General features: G+C 41.7%; 2 protein-coding genes across 2 annotated transcripts; one reads left to right on the top strand and one right to left on the bottom strand.

Moving 5' to 3' along the window:
- Nucleotides 1-129: 129 nt before the first annotated feature.
- On the top strand, nucleotides 130-4,034 carry LOC135488990 (uncharacterized). Its single transcript, XM_064774033.1, has 3 exons — nucleotides 130-301; nucleotides 1,006-1,333; nucleotides 1,787-4,034. The coding sequence occupies exons 2-3, from the start codon at nucleotides 1,012-1,014 to the stop codon at nucleotides 2,791-2,793; spliced, it is 1,329 nt and encodes a 442-aa protein (XP_064630103.1). The 5' UTR covers nucleotides 130-301; nucleotides 1,006-1,011; the 3' UTR covers nucleotides 2,794-4,034.
- Nucleotides 4,035-12,888: 8,854 nt separating this feature from the next.
- LOC135489745 (DNA-directed RNA polymerase II subunit RPB2) lies at nucleotides 12,889-23,997 on the bottom strand. Its single transcript, XM_064775240.1, has 17 exons — nucleotides 23,856-23,997; nucleotides 23,065-23,288; nucleotides 22,408-22,777; nucleotides 21,849-22,135; nucleotides 21,228-21,424; nucleotides 20,670-20,789; nucleotides 19,679-20,009; nucleotides 19,199-19,338; nucleotides 18,485-18,751; nucleotides 17,969-18,167; nucleotides 17,476-17,644; nucleotides 16,763-16,954; nucleotides 16,105-16,445; nucleotides 15,522-15,743; nucleotides 15,005-15,165; nucleotides 14,439-14,634; nucleotides 12,889-13,993 (listed from the first exon to the last, which is right to left on the bottom strand). The coding sequence occupies exons 1-17, from the start codon at nucleotides 23,872-23,874 to the stop codon at nucleotides 13,901-13,903; spliced, it is 3,528 nt and encodes a 1,175-aa protein (XP_064631310.1). The 5' UTR covers nucleotides 23,875-23,997; the 3' UTR covers nucleotides 12,889-13,900.

Genomic DNA, 23,997 nt, shown 5'->3' with positions numbered 1-23,997 from the left:
CGCGCAGCTAAACTTTTCAAGTTATAAGTTAACATCCAAATATAACCTTAATAATTGCGTGAGGTTTTAGTAATTTTGGAGTTCCTGAAAATACACCTGGCTGATTTCATCACTTCATTTGCCAATGTGGATCTCTTTGTCATGGTTGTGGAGTTCGTCAAAAGCGGAATATGAGGCTTTATTTAATTGTATTTGCGGCTGAGAGCTGCACCAAGTCGTAGAGTACTTAGTGAAGATTGTTAAGATGAGTGTTTAAAGGGAATCCGATTTTCATCCAGCCCAAAGGAAAATAAACTTGAAGGTGAGAACCGATTTTCGATTTTTTTTCTTGTCCTTGTGAAGCCTTGTCCTTGTATTGCTTGTCATGACAATCCATATTGGACCATATACGGATAGCAGAAGATCATCTGGTCTGTTTTAAGGACACCTGCAAAATTCATCACATTTCTGTGAAGGGAACGTAAGAATTTTATAAAGCTAAAAGTCCGACCACAAAAATTCTAATAATGGACAATCCCCCCCCCCCCGGTCAGGCCCCATGTTTGACTTTGTTTGTATAGAGGAACAAAGATGGCGGCACACTGACATGACTAGGGTTAATATGAGGAAGGCTCAGGCCTTGATAGGGAGCTCTTCGTTAATAGGGCTGGTGAGCGAGAAGACTCGGGGGGGGGGGGGGGGATATAGTTAGGATGATGCCATCATGACAGTTGACCGAAGAAGCAGTTGGCTAGCACACAATGTCAATGATTAATGGCGAGTAGTTGGTGGGTGGGAGAGGGGGGATATAGTAAAGCTAAAAGTCCGACCACAAAAATTCTAATAATGGACAATCCCCCCCCCCGGTCAGGCCCCATGTTTGACTTTGTTTGTATAGAGGAACAAAGATGGCGGCACACTGACATGACTAGGGTTATAATTGTATCAGCTTACCTTACATGGATGTGTTTAGAATATTCTAGAGCTGAGCTTACCAATCTTAATTCATATCAATTATAATTTCAGGTAAAAATGTCCACCACAGGAACCTCTGCGGCTGCGGCCAACTTCATCAAAACATACACCCATGACCAATTCATCAAACCCTCCAAGAAAATTTATCATGCCAAAGCAGACTTGCCTTATAGCGACCAAAAATGTTGTGACGTTCAGCTGAGCAATAAAATCTTACCACTTGTTGGAAACCTGCAATTTGAACACCGGGAACCCCTATCACTTAAAAGCAGCAGTGGAAGCTTGAATTTCCAGGAGTCTGTCTCGAAGGAAGGAGAAGAACGGGAATCGAATGATTCAAGCTCTGAAGACAGTGATGAAGTTGACAATGGCGATCAAGGTAAGTTGAATAAAGAATAAAGAACCAGGATCTCTGCCAGGGCAGAGGACACGTTGGTTACATTTTACATGCCATTGTGCCTCAAAGAAGTTGAGGTTACTGTTTCGTACACTCCAAAATATTTAGCAAAATGCTTTTTTTTGCATTGCCATTGACGTAGACTAGAAATGTGTATCTATTATACCAGATGAATCACTTTCCTGATATAGAAAATATGAAGGCAAAGGATAGTCTCTTTTCGTGGGGAGTGAAAACAGGCTGGCTCTCTTAAGGGATGATTTCAGGGGATTGATATGTTCTGAATGTGATCACTCCCCATAAATATGGCAACTGTGAATGCCTGGCATGTTGTGGCACACGCATGTGACCATTATCAAAGTTGCTGGCCCGCAATGACTTGAATGGATCATTTGTAGATCAAGTCAGCTGATCGGCTATCTGTTAATTTTTCAGTCCCAGAACTCCTCCACCCACGCCACATGTACCAACCTGATTTGTCAGGATCTCCAAAGAAGAATGTCGAGTTGGACATTGATAAAAATGCCCAGGTTTACCTCCAAGGTCGTGGTCATCGTCGTCGTGCTTCAGCTCCTGTCAACATAGTCATGGAGGATTTAACAGAACAGGATGAGCCTACAACAGTTCCCGCCGTGTCGAAAGACGAAGGTGATGTACCTGATACCCCACTCCGTGTCATCGAATTGATGAAACAGGAGGCTGCCATCATGTCGCAAGTCAAACTGCGACGTATGAAACATTTAGAATATAGGCGTGGTTCTTGTATGCCTGCCGTGCGGTCGTCACCAGACCTGCAGGGGATGGTTAAACCAATTAGCAGTGAACGAGTTCATCAAGTTATGAAAACCTTGTTGTATGGTCCGCAGACCAAGAAGAAACAACAAGAGTTGAGCCACTTCGGAGTCCACGATCCAGCGGTAAAATCATCAAAGATTGAAATACCAGTACTTGGTGGACATGCTGGTAGCCCACCAAGGCAACCAGCTATTCCAGTTGCTCCACCACCGCCAGAGATTATGCCCTCGGCTCTCATAGGGGATCAGAAAGATACCCCTTGCATTCCAGAGGCTGTACAAGCTCCTGTTGAGTGGGAAAAACCTAAGCTAACTGAAGTGGTTGCTACCATTCACATTCAACCAACAGTTAGTCTGCCGATTGCTGAAGATTTTGCTGAGGTTACTGCTAGGCGTCAGTCGTCCTTGACGCAAGACTTGGAGGACACTTTCAAAAAGTTGGATCGAACGAGTGGGGAGTTTTCAGACAGCGGTAGCTTCACGCAATCTGGTGAGAGTTGTTCTGGTGGTTCTACTAGCTGGTTTGGCGGTCTCATTGGCTTACGACCAGCCCCAGTGCCACGAAAGCCTGGTGAAGCCAGGCCCGCTCCTGTTAAGAAGAAAGTCAAGAAGAGAGATTTGAATGCTTTTGCTCCTGCAGGGTTTTAAAAACATTGATGTTAATAATACTATTGGTGAACTTTGAAATCAGGTGATGTGAAGTCAATCATTTTTATTCTCGAGGGAATTTAGATTGAAATCAGTGCTAACTTTCATGACATGAAGTATTTAATTGTGCTGTAGCACATGAAAATGGTGCAAACTAAATTTCGTAATGGTCTCGTCGATTGCTATACCCGATAGACATGTCGTTACATAGATTCATTCACATTCAATGACTTGTATTGTCTAATCTGCTGTGAATATGCTTTTTTCATCTAACATGTAATATCATACTAACATGCTTTTTTTAAGCAAAATGTTGACAGAGCAAATATGAGAATTGTAGTTCAGGGACCTTATAAACCATTAACCTTCTATTTTTGCTACCATGAATTAGCCAAAAATGGAAAGATTCCATCATTGCTTTTTGTGAAAAGTTGTGGCATTTCTCTTCATGACAACCAATTCCAAGACTAATTTTATCTTTCTTGGTTTTAATTTCGTGCTTTTACTGACTTTAGTTGAGAAGGATTCTTTATAAAATGCCTTTCGTAGGCCCTACACATTTCCCTGCTCATTATCAATTAATATAAGCTTTCCAGTGTTTTAGCTGGAAATCTCAAAGGCAGGAAAAAGGGCACAGACAAAAATGACCTGCTTCAAAGAAATGCATTGGCAGGTCAAGAGAGAAAAGGCAAGGTGTCCTGCTCAAACGCTATTTTCCTCTGTTCAATCCCTTGCAAGTGACGGACCATTGTTTCCCATGCCATGTGTAAACCAGTATACAGTGGAACCTCCCTTAGCGGACACCTCTCTATTCAGGACAACCTCTCTAAAAGGACACTAGTTTTGGTCCCAAATTGATTGTTTCCATTGAAAATGACCTCTCTCATCAGGATACCTCTCTATTGAGAACAGCACTTGTCAGTCCCGAGGGTGTCCTTAATAGGGAGGTTCTGCTGTAGTTCCATACTTATGTTAGGTGGCTGATCTGTGTACAGTCATAGCTTCCTAGACATCTACAAGAACAGTTAGGTCATGTTGTTGATGTTCCTCTGCTCAGCAAGTGACGTCAATGCCGCCACATTTATTGATTGAACAATGCTTACGCAGCTATCCAGGTCAAGGTTAATCTTTTTATCTGCCTCTGCTACATTGAGGTAAATATTTCTGGAATGAGCCTCATTGTTTATGAACCAATTTAAAGGTCATTGCAAGAATATTCATAAGTTGCGGGGGGGGGGGGGGGGGGGGGGGGCTCCTGTCAAAAAATCACACCAAAAATGTGTGTTTGTCCACGATTTTGACCTGAAAAAAAACAAATAGTGTCAAAAATGCGAGAAAGCCCACAATCTCGGTCAATCAGGTCTCGCGTGGATTTAATTTACATGTAGGCGAGCGCAGTTAGATATTACCAAAACCTGATCAAGAAAGTCTAGTGCAAGCCCTACAAATTCACTATGGCCTTGAAGACATGGAAGCCTTTCATGTCTCTTTTTGGATCTTTGGATCATGGTTGGAACACATCCAATTATCATAAAAAGATCTAGGCCATTTTTAATAGGTGTAGATCTGAGTGTAAAAGAAGAAATTGTACAAGGTCACGCAGCAGGTCTTTTCTTTCGTGACCTATGCGTACTCTTCTCATTTTGGCTTTCATGATTCACAGTTGAATATCCTCTTTATCTTTTATTTCAAGGCCCAGTCTATCTTCTGTCAGAAGAGGCCTTTCAAGAGCAATGGGAATGCAGTGACATAAATAAGTTCCATGTTATAAAACGTATCAATAAGGAATTCAATTTTATGCCATGACCTGCCCCAGAAATCATTGGACCTGTCATACCTTGACTTCAGACATTATGAAACAAAAATCAATTAGAATTTTGTCAAATGAGAACATTTCATTGAACTCTGACATTTACTACAAAGCAAAACAAGAGCATGTCACAGTGATCTTCTGCCTTATCGGCTGAACGGGGAGATAGTTGGACACAAATGACATCACCTTGTTAAAACTATCATAATTTACTCATCCATTGTTTTCATTATTTCTCTGAAAATTTGAACTCTCTTAGTTCTGTCAAGAGTGGGGGCAGTCTCGGTCAGTTAGGCCTACTTATCACTTGGGTCCCTGCATCATGTCTCTCGATAAGGTTATCAGTTGAGATCCAAAGCATTTGTCTAGACATGATAGCATTGCGAGCCTATTGTGGTCTGCTCTAGACCTGTCTGGGATCCTTTAGTTGCTTGGCATAGACATAAAAAAACAACGGACAACAGCTTTTAAAATGTCCTGTCGGAAGACATAGAACTTGAGTTTTTAGTGTGAATGACAACCTGTCACTTGTGAGGTGATGATAGGCCTAATCTCAGCTTGCTGTGGTGTTTCGAGAAATTTGTTGAATGAGAAGTGTAAGTGTAGTTGATTGTGTCCAAATTTTTGTTGGGTCTATTCATTTACTGCACTACTACAAGTACATCTTCTGTAACACGTCGGTGTGTAGAAATGTAAATAAGTTCTACTTCCTTCTCAGGAACTGACCAGTCTGGCAAGCATCCCTCTTTTCCGAGTTATCCTGGGGTGATCCTTGCTTGAGTGACTGACTGCTGACATGATTAAGAATTCCAAGTCAAAGTTGATTTGTTTAACTTTGACTCAAGGCAGCTACTATAACCAGAATGTGCCATCAAATCAGGTATTTTCTTTGTTGAACTTCTTCAACGTTATATAAACTCGGGCACGAAACTGGCTTCTTCTTACATTTAAAGGGCGAATTTCTATAATAATCTTCTTTCACTTGCCTCCGATGTAATGATATAATCAGCATTGTATATACGTGTAGCTTAGCGATGTATTTGTGAAGGCCATACTATTCTCAAATAGTAAAAATGGTTCAAGCAAAAATATCGTAATCATTATACTTTACACATAAATTTATTCAGCTTAAGTGTGTTACTGTTAGATTACCGTGTGAATTAAAACAAAACAATGTATATAAAACTTGTTGAAACATTTGTGTCATTGCTTGTATCATATTTCCATGCTTCTGTTGACACACTGAACTCTGTCAGTGACAAAAATCAATTTGACCATAATGGTTGTTAGATAAGTATATAAATGCCTATTATTCAAGGCCAAGCCTATTGATCGCGAGTGTAAATAGAATACTGAATAGTCCTATTGGTGACTTGGTGTAACTTAATGTGACCCACCCGGCTCCAGCCTGTTGTGCCTATCCTCATTGAGAGGTTTTTGAAAGCCAAACAAGGTGTTTTTATCATCTTTTTATGGAGAGCATCATCACACCTTCAGACCTGTCCATTGCTACTGTGTGTTGACAGAAATAGAAACTTTTTTGTGGCAGCTGGTTTTGGTTTCTTTGCATTTCTTTCTTACAGTACAAATGTGTTATTAATCAAACAAACGGCAGAAGTTCAGCACCCGAACTGATGTCTCTCTTTTTCTGTCAACAGTGGTAGTCAATGATCAAAATGTATATACTTTGGTATTGGTCTCTTCAAGTTACAATTCCAGTGTTTGACACTCTTCAATATAGTTCTTGTAGATGCACACCTGTTGATGACAGTTTTATTACCCAAATATTTCACATTAATCATGGTGATAATTATCCTTGAGGCTAATGTCATGTATAAATCTTATATTGGCTCACTGTTTGGGATTAAGCACTAATCTTGATGCACTTGTACCAGGATGGTGTCCCAACAGACTATAATTTGTAAAAAATCAATGTGGCATGTATATTTTTCTAATAAGGCTTTTTTGTGCAGTTTCTGTTTTTTCCTAAGGAACAGAAAATGCCCTCTGTACATGTACTGTAGAACCTCTTCTAGCGGACACCGCTCTAATAAGGACAACCTCTCTATTAAGGACACTAGTTTAGGTCCCAAATTGGTTATTTCCATTCAATTTGACCTCTCTAATCAGGACACCTTTCTATTAAGGACAGCACTTGTCAGTCCCGAGGGTGTCCTTAATAGAGAGGTTCTGCTGTATGTATAATGTTTATTTTGCGATGGCAAAGCTGTGTCTAAGTTTATTTTTGGTACCAAAAGGCAACTATAAAGACTATTGAAGGTGCTATTCCAAATTTCGAAATCTGCTGTCCATTTTGCATTGTCTCACATTTCTTGTTGCAGCATCATTTTGATGTTTTTGTGCAATTTTTGCCTTTTGGTCCTGCTCGTATTTCTAGTAATCTTTGTTAATAATATACTCTAGGCACTCTTAGATCCTTTTCTGCATTTTGATAGTTTTCCAGGAATCGAGGCAGCGAAAGTGTACACAGTTTTGATGTAGTGATGGTGTAAATAGAAAAAACAAAAGAGTCTAGAATGCATTTGAATTATTCTCAGTGGCCATTTTCATGAGTCTTTTAGTTCTTTGGTACGATGTGCTGACGTTCGTGTCAAAATATAATTTCAGAACGAATTAAAATACCAGTAACTGTTAAAAATCACTTGTAAAGCTGTTAAAAAGATAATCATTGTATGAATTACAAGAATAGATACACATAAATTGTTGTTTAGATAACTTCATCTTTTTCTTCAGCGCTCTATTTCTATAGTCCATTTTTCAAAAGGTTTATCTTCGTAAAATAGCTGGCCTCCGAGTCCAAAAATATTAATGGAGACTTGCCTTTTCAGCTAATTTTAAAGGGAAAATATAGGCAGCAGCTAGGCAGGAGTTACACAAAGCCGCCAATAGGGGTGTCTCACATCTCAAAGTAGGTCAAAATGACTCACGCTTGTATGAGGGATATATTCAGTGCCAAGTCTGACATGACCTAGGGCCATTACTCTGTCACTATCACTGTCACTGTCACTTGAAGATGGCCAAATTAGCCCCTATCCTCCTGCCTATAGTCCCCCTTTAACTGATGTTTCAGGCGTAACCCTCTTTCAGCATGAGTGACGCATCCTGACTTCGATGTCTTTAATTTCCTGTTTGTGCATTATTCTAGGCCAGGATGTTTTCTTCAATGGATGGTTGTAGACAGTCACAATCGGGACATTTATCAATGACCCACAACACTGCATTCAACCTTGATTTACCCTTTCACTTGATAAAAACAATGGATCAGACAATAAGTTGCATCATTTGATAACAACCCAGACTTTCAAACAAATGATAGCAGAAGATTATTCAGAATCGGGATGTACTGTACATGACATGGCTGACAGCTGCTAACAGGGTGTCAAAGAAAATAAATATACAACAGGCTCAATCTGAACCCTGCAATTGTGTGCATTATTGTCCAAAGGCAGAATGTGTGCTTGGTTGCACCCGTACTAACCGCTGACTGCACTGACCACATCGTGTTGTCCCAAGACCAGGCATTCCAAAATTTGTCTCCAAAGAATAAAAACCACATTGGGTGGTCTCAAAGTAAGACTCATCTTAAACAGTGATAGATGTCCATACTAGGTTGTCCCAATGACAGGCTTGTTGACTTTCAAACGGTTATTGGAGCAACTGGGTTGTCCCAAAACTAGGCTGGCTGTCACCATGAAACAATCATCGATATCCACACTTTCTTGCCCTAAGGCCAGGCTGGTTGTCACTCAGACAGCTGAAGACAACAATGGTTCTCTCGAAGCCAGGCTAGCAGTCTCCCAAACAGTTAAATACTACAGTGGTACTCTCAAAGCCAGGCTGGTTGTCTCTCAAACAGTTAAAGACCACAATGGTACTCTCAAAGCCAGACTGGTTGTCTCCCAAACAGTTAAATACCACAATGGTACTCTCAAAGCCAGGGTGGTTGTCTCTCAAACAGTTAAAGACCACAGTGGTACTCTCAAAGCCAGACTGGTTGTCTCTCAAACAGTTAAAGACCACAGTAGTACTTTCAAGCCAGACTGGTTGTCTCTCAAACAGTTAAAGACCACAGTGGTACTCTCAAAGCCAGACTGGTTGTCTCCCAAACAGTTAAATACCACAATGGTACTCTCAAAGCCAGGGTGGTTGTCTCTCAAACAGTTAAAGACCACAGTAGTACTCTCAAGCCAGACTGGTTGTCTCTCAAACAGTTAAAGACCACAGTGGTACTCTCAAGCCAGACTGGTTGTCTCTCAAACAGTTAAAGACCACAGTAGTACTCTCAAGCCAGACTGGTTGTCTCTCAAACAGTTAAAGACCACAGTAGTACTCTCAAGCCAGACTGGTTGTCTCTCAAACAGTTAAAGACCACAGTGGTACTCTCAAGCCAGACTGGTTGTCTCTCAAACAGTTAAAGACCACAGTAGTACTCTCAAGCCAGACTGGTTGTCTCTCAAACAGTTAAAGACCACAGTGGTACCCACAAAGCCAGACTGGTTGTCTCTCAAACAGTTAAAGACCACAGTGGTACTCTCAAAGCCAGACTGGTTGTCTCTCAAACAGTTAAAGACCACAGTAGTACTCTCAAAGCCAGGCTAGTTGTCTCCCAAACAGTGAAGGACCACAGTGGTACTCTCAAAGCCAGACTGGTTGTCTCTCAAACAGTTAAGGACCACAGTGGTACTCTCAAAGCCAGACTGGTTGTCTCTCAAACAGTTAAAGACCACAGTAGTACTCTCAAAGCCAGGCTAGTTGTCTCCCAAACAGTGAAGGACCACAGTGGTACTCTCAAAGCCAGACTGGTTGTCTCTCAAACAGTTAAAGACCACAGTGGTACTCTCAAAGCCAGACTGGTTGTCTCCCAAACAGTGAAGGACCACAGTGGTACTCTCAAAGCCATATTGTTTGTCCCCCCCCCAAACAGTTGGAAAACCATAGTGTGGTACTCTCAAAGCCAGACTGGTTGTCTCTAAAACAGTTAAAGACCACAGTGGTACCCACAAAGCCAGACTGGTTGTCTCCCAAACAGTTAAATACCACAATGGTACTCTCAAAGCCAGGGTGGTTGTCTACCAAACAGTGAAAGACCACAGTAGTACTCTCAAAGCCAGACTGGTTGTCTCTCAAACAGTTAAAGACCAGAGTAGTACTCTCAAAACCAGACTGGTTGTTTCTCAAACAGTGAAAGAGTACAGTGGTACCCACAAAGCCAGACTGGTTGTCTCTCAAACAGTTAAAGACCACAGTAGTACTCTCAAAACCAGACTGGTTGTTTCTCAAACAGTGAAAGACCACAGTGGTACCCACAAAGCCAGACTGGTTGTCTCCCAAACAGTTAAATACCGCAGTGGTACTCTCAAAGCGAGATTAGTGTCTCAAACAGTTGAAGACCACAGTGGATCTCTCAAAGCCAGGCAAGTTGTCTCCCAAATAGTTAAAGACCACAATGGGGCTCTGAATGCCAAGTCGGTTGTCTCTAAAACAGGGATTGGAAACCACACATGGTTGTCTCTCAAACAGTGTTTTGTGACCACACTGGGATGTCCTAAGGCCATGCTTCTTGTCTCTCGGACAGCTGAAGACCACAATGGTTCTCTCAAAGCCATTCTTGTTGTCTCTCAAACAGTGAAAGACCACAGTGGTACTCTCCTAGCCAGACTGGTTGTCTCTCAAACAGGGATTGGAAACCACACTGGGTTGTCCCAAGACCAGGACTGGTTGTCTCTCAAACAGTGATTTGAGACAGCACTAAGTTATCCTTAGGCCAGGCTGCTTGTTTCTCAGACAGCTGAAGACCACAATGGTTCTATCAAAGCCAGTCCACAGTGGTACTCCCAACGCCAGGCTAGTTGTCTGTCAAAAAGTTAAAAACCATAATTGTACTCTCAAAGCCAGACTGGTTGTCTCCCAAACAGTGAAAGACCACAGTAGTAGTCTCAAAGCCATACTGTTTGTCCCCCAAACAGTTGGAAAACCACAGTGTGGTACTCTCAAAGCCAGACTGGTCGTCTCCCAAACAGTTAAAGACCACAATAGTACTCTCAAAGCCATACTGGTTGTCTCTCAAACAGTGAAAGACCACAATGGTACTCCCAACGCCAGACTAGTTGTATCTCTACAGCGATTAAAGACCATAAATGGGTTGTCTCAAGGCTATGCTGCCTGTCTCGTGATTTGGGACTGTACTGGATTGTCTCAAAGTCAGCCTGGTTGTCTCTCAACAGTGATTGGAAACCACACTGGGTTGTCCCAAGACCAGGACTGGTTGTCTCTCAAACAGTGTTTTGAGACCACACTGGGTTGTCCTGAGGCCATGCTGCTTGTCTCTCGGACAGCTAAAGACCACAATGGTTCTCTAAAAGCCAGACTGGTTGTCTCCAAAACAGTTAAAGACCACAGTGGTACTCTCAAAATCAGGCTGGTTGTCCCCCAAACAGTTGGAAGACCACAATGGATCTATCAAAGCCAGACTGGTTGTCTTCCAACAGTGATTAAAGACCACTAGGATGTCCAAAGGCCAGGCTGACTGTCTCAAAATAGTGGTTGATGACCAACATGGGTTGTCCAGAAGGCAGACAGGTTGGTTCTAAACATCCCTTCCAAATGCGACTGAAGACCAACCACATCAGAAGTGCAACAGTCTTTCCAACTGACTAGACGTGCAGAGATAGGTTGTGACGATGTCCTCATGCCTGGCCATTGAGGCCTAACATATCCTTTACAGAGACATCCTGTATAGCAAAGGCAGAGTATGTGCAAGACATGGCACAGATCAGAAAGAGCCGGGTTGTAAAAACGTCTCTATGTCAGGCTCGCAAGGCTTTAGAGTTTCTTTTCTACTGCTATCTGCCTAGCTATATACAGAATGACTCAGAAAAAGATATATAAAGCCTTGTAAAGCACAGGCTCAACACGGAGACATGATCGATTTACAACCTATCTCTCTTGTACCAGACATGCAATATACCTTGCTATATACAAGATGTCCCAGAAAACGATGTATGACAAATGAAACCTGATAAACCAAAGGCCCGACAGAGAGACATCGTCACAACCCAACTCTCTCACACAAGTCAGACAAACAGTTTGCCTTGCAATGTACAAGTTGTCTCAGACAAGGCTCTTTAGAGAGACATCGTCACAACCCAACTCTCTCACACAAGTCAGACAAACAGTCTGCCTTGCAATATACAAGTTGTCTCAGACAAGGCTCTTTAGAGAGACATCGTCACAACCCAACTCTCTCACACAAGTCAGACAAACAGTTTGCCTTGCAATATACAAGTTGTCTCAGACAAGGCTCTTTAGAGAGACATCGTCATAACCCAACTCTCTCACACAAGTCAGACAAGCAGTTTGCCTTGCAATATACAAGTTGTCTCAGACAAGGCTCTTTAGAGAGACATCGTCACAACCCAACTCTCTCACACCAGTCAGACAAACAGTTTGCCTTGCAATATACAAGTTGTCTCAGACAAGGCTCTTTAGAGCGTCATAAACGGCTTGCCAGAGGAAAAACGTCACAACCAAGCTCTCTCTCACCTGTTTGACACAGTCGTGCAATCTTCCTTGCCAGACAGGACGTCTCAGAAAGAGATATGGTCAACTGCAATCTGCGTTGCTATACAGGATGCCTCAGAAAAGAATATGCAGAACGTCAATGTCTTCACGTCACAACCTAATTCTCTAGCACCAGTTAGACATCCTGCTGCAATCTTCCTTGCTATACTGGTTGTATCAGAAATGATTGTCTTCACTGAGACATTGCCACAAACTAGCATTCCCATATCAGTTTAACAAGGCCAACTGCTGCAATCTGCCTTGCTCTACAGGATGTCTCAGAAAGAATATGTAGAGCGTCAAGGTCTTGCCAAATAGACATAGTTACAACCTATCCATCTTGCATCAGGTAGACCGACGACACATTTAGTTGTTCCAATAAATGAACAAACTGGTGACTGCCTTGGAACAGAGATCTTGGGAATCTTCTGAAGACCACTATTGGTTTTTCCGAATGGTCACTGATGGACAAACTGATAGCCTTGAATTGTGATCCTGGGTGTCTCAAAGCAAGGACCCAAGACCACCTGGTTGTGAACCCAACAGATTTACTGATGGACATACTGTCCAGTGAACAGTCTTCCGACAGTGACTGAGGACCACATGGTTGAAGATCGAACTGAGTGAATTTGGAACAAACAGGGTGTCTCCCAATAATACAGGTCAAAAGAAGAGGTTACAATCCAATTTACATTACAAAAATTTATTCACATATAAATGCATATATTGTACCGACTCGCAAAAATTGTATTCACAAAATATCTTATCTCGCAATACATGTACATCAAAACTGTTCATGCCTTTCTGAGGAATATGAATCAAACACACCCCAGGCCTCCAACTGTATATGCAAGTCATCCAAAGACCAACAATTTAACCCTTAGGTCCTGCCTTTACTCCCTTTTAAAGGGGTGTCTCATGATTATGGCAGCCCAGCACGAACTTAAGATAGATATAAGGTGAGGTGGTACAATTATAACAACAGTAAAATCATAGCCTTTGTGTGCATGATGTGCACAGACAGCGGTCTTTTACACTGCAGGAGGTATAACTGTACCACTTAACCTTACAATTGAAAATGTGAACAGAAGGTCTTCAAAACTTCTCACTAATTCAAGAAATAGTATTCGACTTATAATGAATTCAAAAGTTTAGTAAGTGCTGGTCTGGCATGATTTCAGCTCTTCTTCAGTGTGCCACCACACAAAACAGGTCAGGACAAACTTTATCTATGATCAATTGCAGACAAGGTGATCACACGACCAGGGTTATCAATTAACAATAATATTTATGTTTACTGTCGATGAAATGTCATGATATGAGGTGACGACTTCTTCAATAGGATGACTTTAAAGTAAATATACATATGTAGATCCGAATCTCACACCATGGGTGGTTTGGCAAAAAGAAAACATGTACATCTCAAGAACAGCTCGACCAAACTTCTTTTTCCAGAGTTTTCATGTTTTATGTTTTTTACAGAATTTCTTTTCCCTTTTTCTTCACCAAATTTATAGCACAATCAAAATAAGAATACAGAAATAGAACAAAGGAAATCTGATAAGTTCTTTGCGACAAAAATCGCTTGTTTGCAATATCAAACCAGTGATTACGCAGGCTCAGAAGGCTGTCCCTATTTCAGACGGACAAGCAGTCACAACAGAAATGTTAAATCATTTCACAAATGTTCCTCATCCTACGTGACAAACCAAGAAACTACGCATCAACCATCATCCTGGGGGCAATGCTCATCGACATCAACTCTTGGAAGAGAAGCTTGCAGGCGTATGGCATACGAACTTGCGAAATCTGAAAAAGAATGAAAATTGAATGTAAAGTACTTGAGGGTAATAATATATCATCACTGGAGATGGTGTGAACCAGAGTCTACAAAGCGACATTCATGTTTTGCGAAAAATGGGTCGGGTCTTGGTGCACACCTTCTGATTTTTCACGGATGAGTGTGACTATCTATGAATCAACGCATGAAGTAAATCAATGAAGCTGTCAGAAAATAATATTCAGTGTCAGTGGTTGCCACATGCACTTTGGAAAGGTGCGTCACTCAGAAATAATAAATTGTATTGTATTGTATTCAGAATTGTACATTCAAGGCTTCAGGGCAGGTGAAGTGATGAGCACGAAAATCTTTTCAAATTCAATCTACGAGGAAATTTGAGAGACACTGACTCTGCTTCTATTGTAACAGCAGCAGTTATTGCTAATAAGCAAGCTAACGGTACATGCTACCCACCTGTGTTTTATTCCTACATCCACGGCACTCGAAAGTGTTATTCCTCAAGTTAGCAATGGCGATCAGACCGCAGATGTTGCAGACATGCACGCGGTAAGGATCAGACGCCTCGAACAGGCGCTCACGCAAAAATTGGGCAGCACCGTGAGCAATCTGACAATCACGCTCCATCTCACCAAAACGCAGACCTCCATCACTGAAAACGAAAGAGAAGGTTTCTAGATATTTACAAAAAACTTCTTTCTGATTTCAGCTTCTTCGACTTTAAATCACTGTATTCTCTTACACTACAGTAGTTTTATGCTTGAATTGCAAAAGTAATCCAACTCAAGTAAGAAGAAGTCCGAGTGTGAAAGAAAAGAAGTTGCTAGACAAAGAGCTGCATCGACGAAGTATGTCCCTTTCATTATCAAAACAATGATGTTTAAGATGTATGAAGGGAGTTGGCTACAAGGAATATGTCAAGTGCTTTGATATTCAATACATGTTCTGGCATGAGCCGTGGTACAACCTTACATTTGTAACAACAACCTCAACACTGACAAAATGTTTTTTGTCTTTCTTACCGCGATCGACCCTCCATAGGTTGTCTGTTCAGAATCTGGACAGGCCCTCGAGCTCGGGAGTGAATCTTGTCATCTACCATATGCTTGAGACGCTGGTAGTAGGTGGGACCGAGGAAAATCTGCGAGTTCAGCTTGCGGCCTGTGTGACCATTGAATAATACCTTGAAATAACAGATGAATATCTAAAGGTACATGTACTTGGACTGCAGATTTCACGAGTGTCTATACCAGGGCAAGCAAACAATTTAACCTGGTTTCCCCAAATTAGATGACTGACAATATAACAGGGCCTAAGACACATCATTATACTTATCACTTTAGAGTGAACACAGAGAAAAGGGTAGTGGAAGCAGCTAATAGGGTCAGGGATTGTAATTAACAGACGGACAATGCAATAAGTTGCCAGATGGTTTAATTGACAACACTTGAAGTAAATGTAGGTGGAACCAAGGAAAATCAGCAAAAATATTTTACGCCTTACAGAATGAAAATTGCACGGCAAAAGTACATCACTGACCTCATTTCCTCTAAGATGGTAACCATATTCTGCCAGGATATTGGAGATCTTCTGTACATTCACAGCATCGTTGAATGGCGTAGCATCGCCAATCTCTCCCCGGTTGGCGGACACTTTGCCCTGGAGGCACTCGATCAAATGGCCAATGGTCATACGTGATGGTACGGCATGGGGGTTGATGATGATGTCGGGGGTGAGGCCTTCGCATGTGAATGGCATGTCCTGAAATAATCATGGTGGATGCATTGTAATGAAATAATCTTTTGTTATTTACCAAAAACATTTATAAAGCGAAAGCCTGTGTTAACTGATTGTCAAGCTTGTGTTAACTGAGAGAAAGAGGTACGGAAAACTATGAAATAGATTTGAATCCAGTTTAATGGTCAGTGATCAGTTGGGAAGTCACAAGAATTTAACAAAATGCTCACTGACACAAATATACACAAGCTCAAATAAGTTCAAACCTCACATTATGATATCACTCAAAAATCTAAACCAGCCTGCGTCTCTGGAACACGTGGGACACTGATGAACAAGACCATTTGGGGAAAGATTGTTCATGCTGCAGAAAAGCAGGACTAACCTCCTGTCTGTATCGGATTCCACACGTTCCCTTCTGTCCGTGACGACTAGCGAACTTATCTCCCACCTGCGGCGTCTTAGTGGTCCTCACTCGAATCTTGCAGAACTTGTAACCCTCCTGGTTTATAGTCACCATGACCTGATCAACCAGACCAGTCTCCGTACGACGCATGAACACACTGGCATCTCGTTTCGTAAATCGGCGGGCAGTAGGATCAAGATCGTCATCATTTTCGGGTAGTGTAAGCGTCTTTCCAATCAGAACATCGTCGCCTGAGACCCTGAGGCCAGGGGATATGATTCCATCGTCATCGAGTTTATCATAGGATGCTGGCCGCATACCTGAACAAGAAAATGCCGATATTAGAAATAAGACAAGTGCTTACTGATACTGATTCTAAAACACGCTATTTAGTTGACAACAGTTTGAGATTACAATTGTGAATTACATAAATCTAAAAGTGTCAAAGGAGCACTCAAGAGAAGGTGGTTGAGAGACAAATTACTGCCAATATTCCTCATATGACTAGTATACAAAGATGGCCGTCACAATCATGAGCCTTTTATAAGAAGCATCTCTTGGGGTGAATTCCTATGTGACTGTCCAACATTCAACAAAACAAAATGAAGGATATTTTCAAAAAAACTTTTCGACATACCCATGACTTTCTCTCTGCTTGGCTTTTCAAACAACTCTTCTTGATCTAAACCCTTCTTTGACTCGGCATCTTTGTACGACCGATAAAACACGGACCGGAAGAATCCTCGATCTACAGCGGATTCATTCAAAATGACGGAATCCTCTTGGTTGTAACCAGTGTAAGAAGCAATGGCCACGATAGAGTTGATTCCTGAAAGATAGAAAATACTGAATCAAAGTTCCAGTTTTTCTCAAAGTCATGTTGAGAAACAACAACTTCACCCAGATGCATGGAGACTGCATTCTCGTCACTGCAAACTAATAGAACTGTGTCACATGACCCTTAAGAATCATGGGATTGTAAATGCATCAGAACGGGCAAATAGCGTTGGAGAGAAAGCAACATTTCACAGGGACAAAAGGGCAGTCCTGTGAAAAAACCAAACTCTTAGCATAGGAGTCATGGATGTACAAGTACTGTCTAAATAGTAATAGTAACTCTACTTGATGCACACAGTCAAGACACAAACCCGTCGTCAACTACATTGAACAGTCAAATATTTCTCCCAAAAATAAGCGCTGTGCCAAATCCAACATGATTCTTAAAACATTTCTGAGAAAGCTCAGCAAGCAATCTTTTAGTTATAGAAACTGAGCAATCTAACAGATACGACAATATGAATTAAAATGCCATTACGAATACCCCCAGAGCGTATTGATGAGCGGACTTACCAGCTGGCAGCTCCCTGAACCTCAGGTATTCCATAGACCGTGTGGTGACCAGTGGCTTCTGGGGATACCACAGCACGTTAGCAAGGGTATCCATCCGGACGTGGAAGTTTGAAATAAACACTCCCATAGCTTGTTTACCCATAGCACTTTGGTACGTGTTACGAGGAGACTGAAAAGGACAGCAGGCACAATATTACCCACAACCTTTTTGATACTGGGTATTCAACTCAATACAAAGCATTCAATATGCTCATTCTACGTAGCATCAGGAAGTTGTTCAAATGGGGCCAACAAACATAATGGTGACAGACATTGATGTTTGAAGTAAATCTTGTTAGTTTTAATGTATATGTACCATACAGTTATATTTCAAGGTCTATAAGTAGAGGAAAACTTTCCATTTCAAATATTGCCCATTGAGGACCTAGATACAGGCATGCACTGAAAATTCCACAGTTAAAAAAAGAGTGAGTCATTTGAGAAGTTTTCTTACCTGGTTGTGATCAGGGAAGGGAATGATGGATGCACACACACCAAGGATCATGCTGGGGTGAATCTCACAGTGGGTGTAGGTGGAACAGTAGGCCACATCCTTGTCTTGCAAGTCCTCCGGTGTCATGGCCAACATGACCGTGTCCTCCTCGAGCGTGTCAATGTACTCTACGACACCACTGGCAACCAAATCCTGCCAACTGGAAAACAAGAAAGTCAATTTTGACACCGATCTGTTTCAAAGGTACAGGCTACAACTAGATCTCAACACAAAATCCTTCAAAAACAGTTTCAAGGACCAAATCAAACAGACTTCATGTATTCTGACCAACATGGAAAGGACTGTAGACTAGTATACTAGGTATTCACCAGAATCTGCGGGATTCCAACAGCTTTTTTATTCACCATTCAAGAGGCATCTTTCCCACACACATGCCTACAACAGGTAAAATAGGCCTACGGTACTGGAACCCCTCGACCAGCGTAAACCTGTCAATACAGTAATTAGGACACTCACCCATAATTATTATACTCTCGCTCCTTCAACAGATCAACGTGACGCTTCTTCAACAACAACTTCTGACTCTCCACGATCAACAACGGGCGGCAGATGCGGCCGGCATCCGTGTAGATTCTGATCTCTCTGTCACGGATGTCGCGGATCATGGATACCTCGGACACAATGATATCCATCTGACGTCGGAGTTTCTTGAGCGTGTTCATGAGCTGTTCTGGATCTCTATGGATACCAACCCAGCAACCATTTACAAAGATTTTCGTAGCACTGAAACAAGAACAAACAAAATCTATCAACGGGCTCAAAGTTTGAAAAAAACATTTTACATGTGGGACTGGAAGTGTTTTTGAACCAAAGTTGAGCAAGATTTTAAATCCAGCAAGACAATAGCTAAGAAATGACTGTGGTAGTAATATAAGATTCAAATTTGGAAAAAAACAACAGCCGGATTCACCAAAGGCACTGATTAGCTTCAATACAGGGGCCAGCTTATTACACAAAACTGTCTCAATTTTGGCCATTTAGAGCCAATATTGCAGTTAGCTATACAGTTTATTGCTTTTAGACTAAATAACCTTTCTGAGTTTTGCCCCAGGTTACTACATTGTACTTCATCATAACCAAACACTGTGATCCACAAAGGGAAACTCCAATTGCATTCACAATTCACACCAAGTCTCCCACTCCCAGTCAAGGAAACATTTCAACACTTACTCTTGAATGGCAGATGGTGCTATCTCCTCCAGATTCTCCATACTCCACTCCTCCAAGAACTCCAGGATCGGGGACGGCTGGGACCCAACAGAGATGTAGGCCATCAGGGCAAGATTCTTCAACAGACCAATAGCACCGCCCTGGAGAGAATGAGATAAAATTTGAAATTACAGTACATACAACAATATTTTCATTTTACCAGCAAAGTTAAATTTGATCAAGAATGACTGATCTCATTAATTGACCGCTGAAGATTCTTACCGATATCCTCTACAGTTTGTGGAGGAACTTTCTGACAAGCCTGAACAAAACGCAGGTCCTCTGCATGGTCTGTTCCAGGATTAGAACAGGTAAGGTAGAATGGGGTATTTGTAGCCCCTGCATTGCTTGATGCATGGGGATATCAATCAATATCATAAGCAGGGGGCACAATTACCCCATTCTACCCTATCACTAAGAAATAAGAAATGCTGCTCTCACCTCTGGAGTCTCAGCAGGACAGATCATGCCCCACTGCGTGTTGTTCAACTGACGAGGCTTAGCAAGTTTCCCATCACGACCAATCGGAGAGTTCACACGCCGTAAATGAGACAAGGTCGACACGAACGTCAACCGATTCAACACCTGGGACACACCGGCACGCGCTTGATGAGCTTTCTTTTGGTCACCCCAGTTTCCTGTGGCCAGCGAGTACTTAAGGCCGTCGGTGATGATTCTCGTTTTGATGGCTAACTCGATGTTAAAGTCTTTGCCCTTGTCGATGAATTTCTGGGCATAAATTCTGACCTCTTTCATCAAGTTTCTGAAGAGGCTGAAATATGAGAACGAATAAAAGCTTGAGTGTGTGATATGTGCCAGTCATGTCTTGAAATTTTGCACTGATTTAATCCGATGTCATCCACGGATATAAAGAAAAATACGCAAGTCCGTCCAAAGCCAGGCGGAACCATATTTGGAAGACTGGCGAAAGCAAAAATTATTGGGCCTTCAGTCCTTCGATTGAGACTTGAAAAGGATATTAAAGTTTAAAGTTTAGGGTTTATAGTCTGATATCAACTACGATATAGGTTATCATCCGACTTTGCACTTTAACCCCAGTCTGTCCTGAAACCTTTCAGTAGACCTCAGATGAGCTGCTCAACCAGCGCTACAATCTGAGCATTTCTGACCGGTACCCATTTATACACCTGGGTGCAGAGAGGCAAGTAAGACAGAGAGACCAGCCTACAGTCTCACGCCGACAGTGGGGATCGAACCCGGGACCTCTGGACCGCTGGTCGAGAGTCCAAGCCACTACACCACAGCAGCTCCTTAGCAATGATTGGATGAATCTGCTCACGATGACACACTGTCCGAGTCAACTTCCCTTGTTTACTCCCTGGACCCATATCCAAACAGCTGAATGCCTCAGCCTATGTCAGCACACATAATAGTCCCCAAGTTTTACAAACTTTCTAAAAGCGCCACCTACCCTCGGAAAAGGAAAGCCAACAAAGGCCCAGCTAGGTCCAGACGTTTGTTACCGTAGTGATCTCTGTCATCAACAGCTCTTCGACCAAGAGCACAACAAAGCAGACGATGAACCATGTAACTAAAACATAAACAAATCAAAGTCAATAAACAAATTTTCTCAATCGATAGGTAAATAATCCTAAAATACTTCAATAAGTTTCACAAAACTTGTCATATAACTTTTTTAATTCCTCTTCACTTCCTGATTAAAAATTGAAGGAGACAATTTTTTTGTATTTCCTGGTATAAAAGCAGGAGAGTTCTGCAGCATCTTTTCTGGTCGAGGTAGTGTTCATGAGATTTAATTGTGACCCTTGTCATCCAATAAATATTTGCAGCATCTTTTCTGGTCGAGGTAGTGTTCATGAGATTTAATTGTGACCCTCGTCATCCAATAAATATTTACCAGGGTCAGGTAGGGCAGCAAGACTGACATGATGTTGTCGAAGTTTTACATTATTGAAAATACAAGAGAAGCGTCAACAGAAAATTTGCTCATTCCATCAGCAATACTTACCCCAAAAAGTAAGCCTTCTTCGTCTCACAGAAGTCACTGATACCCACATGAGGCAACATTTCTTTCTGCAGAATCTCTCTGGCGTATTTGATACGTTTGTCTTTTGTGACACCAGGGCGCGCTCCTCTCGCACCAATGAAGTTCAGGGCGACGTTTTGTTCCTGGATGACGAAGGCTTCATCTAATGAAGGTTTGACCTGAAATAAGGTAGGTAAACATCCTAATTAACTCAAGGTTGGGCCAATTGCTGTTCTCTTCAAAATCTGCTTAAAAAATGTCAGATATATTCAGCACAGGCACCAGCTGTACTGGTTTGGTTCTTGACTGTCCTTGACAATAAGTGAACCATCTCTAACAAAGTATGCTGCCCTCAAGAGCTGCTATTACAAAACTCTTGAATCCTTTTCAAACTGTAGTTATTAGGTAATTGTTGACCCAAAAATAACCTCAATTCTTTAAAATCTATTGGTTCAACTATTGTGAAAAGCTGATCTGGAGCCATAAAATTTTGAAATCTAGCAATGATTTGCTCTCTATTTTATACTTCCTGAGAAGCCAACCCTAACTTTCCCACTTTCTCCCACAACATTAGGTCAGTCATAGAACAATAACAATACTCACAAACTCCATCATCTCTGGATCTTCAAAATCATAAATGATGTGTTCCAAAATGTCTCTGTCCGATACGAATCCGAGGGCTCTGAACACAATGATAACTGGAATCTCTTGTCGAATATATGGTAGAATTGCGATGATTCTCTGACCGATGGCACTCTTCTTAGCCCCCTGGCCTCCTCTTGCCATTAAGTTCACCCAGAGTGTACTCGTTGGTCGAGACGAATGTTCCAAACAGGATCGAATTTCCGTCTTATAGGCATATTTGCTGTCTTTTTGTTGAAATACATACACTGAAAGCAAAGATCAACAGATTAGTACAAACTCAAAGTCATTCAAAATTCTAGCATCACCCAAAGCTGACCATCTCGCTTGTGCTTATTTTTTGGCCCAAAAGTGAACTCACTGAAATATACAAGACCTCAATCAGTCGAATGTTTCATTCAAATATTTTTGTCCATACCAATTTGACTTCAACCCCTCAGTCAGTTGCATATGGGGATGACACAAGTATGTTCATAAAATCATCTCAGCGACGTTAAAACTATCTCCTGATCTCACCTACCTGTATTTGTGGCCATCTTTTCCTGGGCAATGAGCACCTTCTCCGATCCATTGATGATAAAGTAGCCGCCGGGATCCAGAGGACATTCGTTCAACTCAGTCAAATCACGATCGGTTAGTCCATTCAGTAAACAATACGTCGATCGTAACATGATAGGTATCTTCCCAATGAAAGTTTTTTGATGTTGAGTTTCAACAGGATCTTCATTTTCTTTGATGCAAGTTTTTGTGATGTCCACATAAAGTGGCGCAGAGTATGTGAGGTTTCTTAGCCTTGCTTCATTTGGCATCATAGGACTGGGTGCGCCATCTTTCTCCCAATGTGTTGGTTTGGACAGGTAGATTTGTTCGAATTTGAGGACATAGCGAGTCTGGAATAGAGACGGCAAGTTCACAGAACAAAAAACATAACTTTTTTCAGTCACTTTTCCAGAAAATATTGGTCAGTATCTGATAACATCATGCTCTTCCTTTTAGCATACAAGTCCTATAAATAGTGTGTAGCACTACATTTTGGCACCAATTGGCCAGGGTGACATTCATCACATGATCACTCATGGCGTCAACCAGGGGGTTCTTGGGTCAAATTCTGAAAATCTCCATTGCCTTTTAATTTTATTTCACCTGGTGGCGAGGTCATTGCCAAAACGGTACTTACTGGTGTTTCTATCACCCCAGACGTATGCTGTGCCTCCGCTTGGAGATCAATTGGCGGCGAGTCCTCCACGATTCTCTGCACAGACATCTGGATGAACTCATCAAATGAATCGAGCTGCTGTCTGACCAGACCCTTTTCATCGAAGTAAGAACTGATGACAATCCAGCAGGCCTCCTGCCACAGATCTGAAGAAATCTCTTCATCCTCATCATCTGCGTATGTCTCTGGAAATGGAATGGTGAAAATTCATTGAGTAGAGGACAAAATATCCTGTCATGACAAAGCCTTAAACAGTAGTCTTCTAATCTATGTCTATGACTATGGTATTCGACGAGTTTTGAGACCGAAAATCTATGCGTCGTAGGCCCTATATAATATATATATATAAAAGCTGGAGAGGCAGATGGGCAGTTGAGATACAGGTAGCACAGCACAGGACCAGCACTGGCAACAGAGCATTTCCTCCAGGCTGCCGGATCACGGGAGATCGAGTTCGAGAGTGGAGGAGTACAGCGCGTGTCAGTCACTCGAGATAGTGGAATGTCAACAACTTGGAATGATATATCACTCATTAGTCAACGTAACTAAGAAAAACAACGAATTCATTACATATCACGGTACATTTCAGGCAATAATCATCTCTTTCTTTCTCAATTCCATGAATTAACAGAATCTGCGTAGTCTGCACTTTTTTTGTACACAACCGGTACAATGTACACAGAAATGTACACAACTCTGATCAATACTGAGGTGAACGATGTAAACAAAGGACTTTATTCATATTTTCGTACCCTCATCCGGATCATACATGGCGATATATTCGTCTTCAACTTAAAAGGAATGTAGTCAAAAAGCCTGGGGTTTAAAACTTAATTCCTTCAACAGGATTACGGGAGATTTTGCAGGGCATTTATTGTTCTCAAATCGACTCCG

The sequence above is a fragment of the Lineus longissimus genome, chromosome 6 (genome assembly GCF_910592395.1).
Source record: "Lineus longissimus chromosome 6, tnLinLong1.2, whole genome shotgun sequence".
In the NCBI taxonomy this organism is placed as follows: Eukaryota; Metazoa; Nemertea; class Pilidiophora; order Heteronemertea; family Lineidae; genus Lineus; species Lineus longissimus.
Note: the sequence above shows the minus strand (reverse complement) of the source record. Positions and strands in the feature narration are given on the sequence as shown.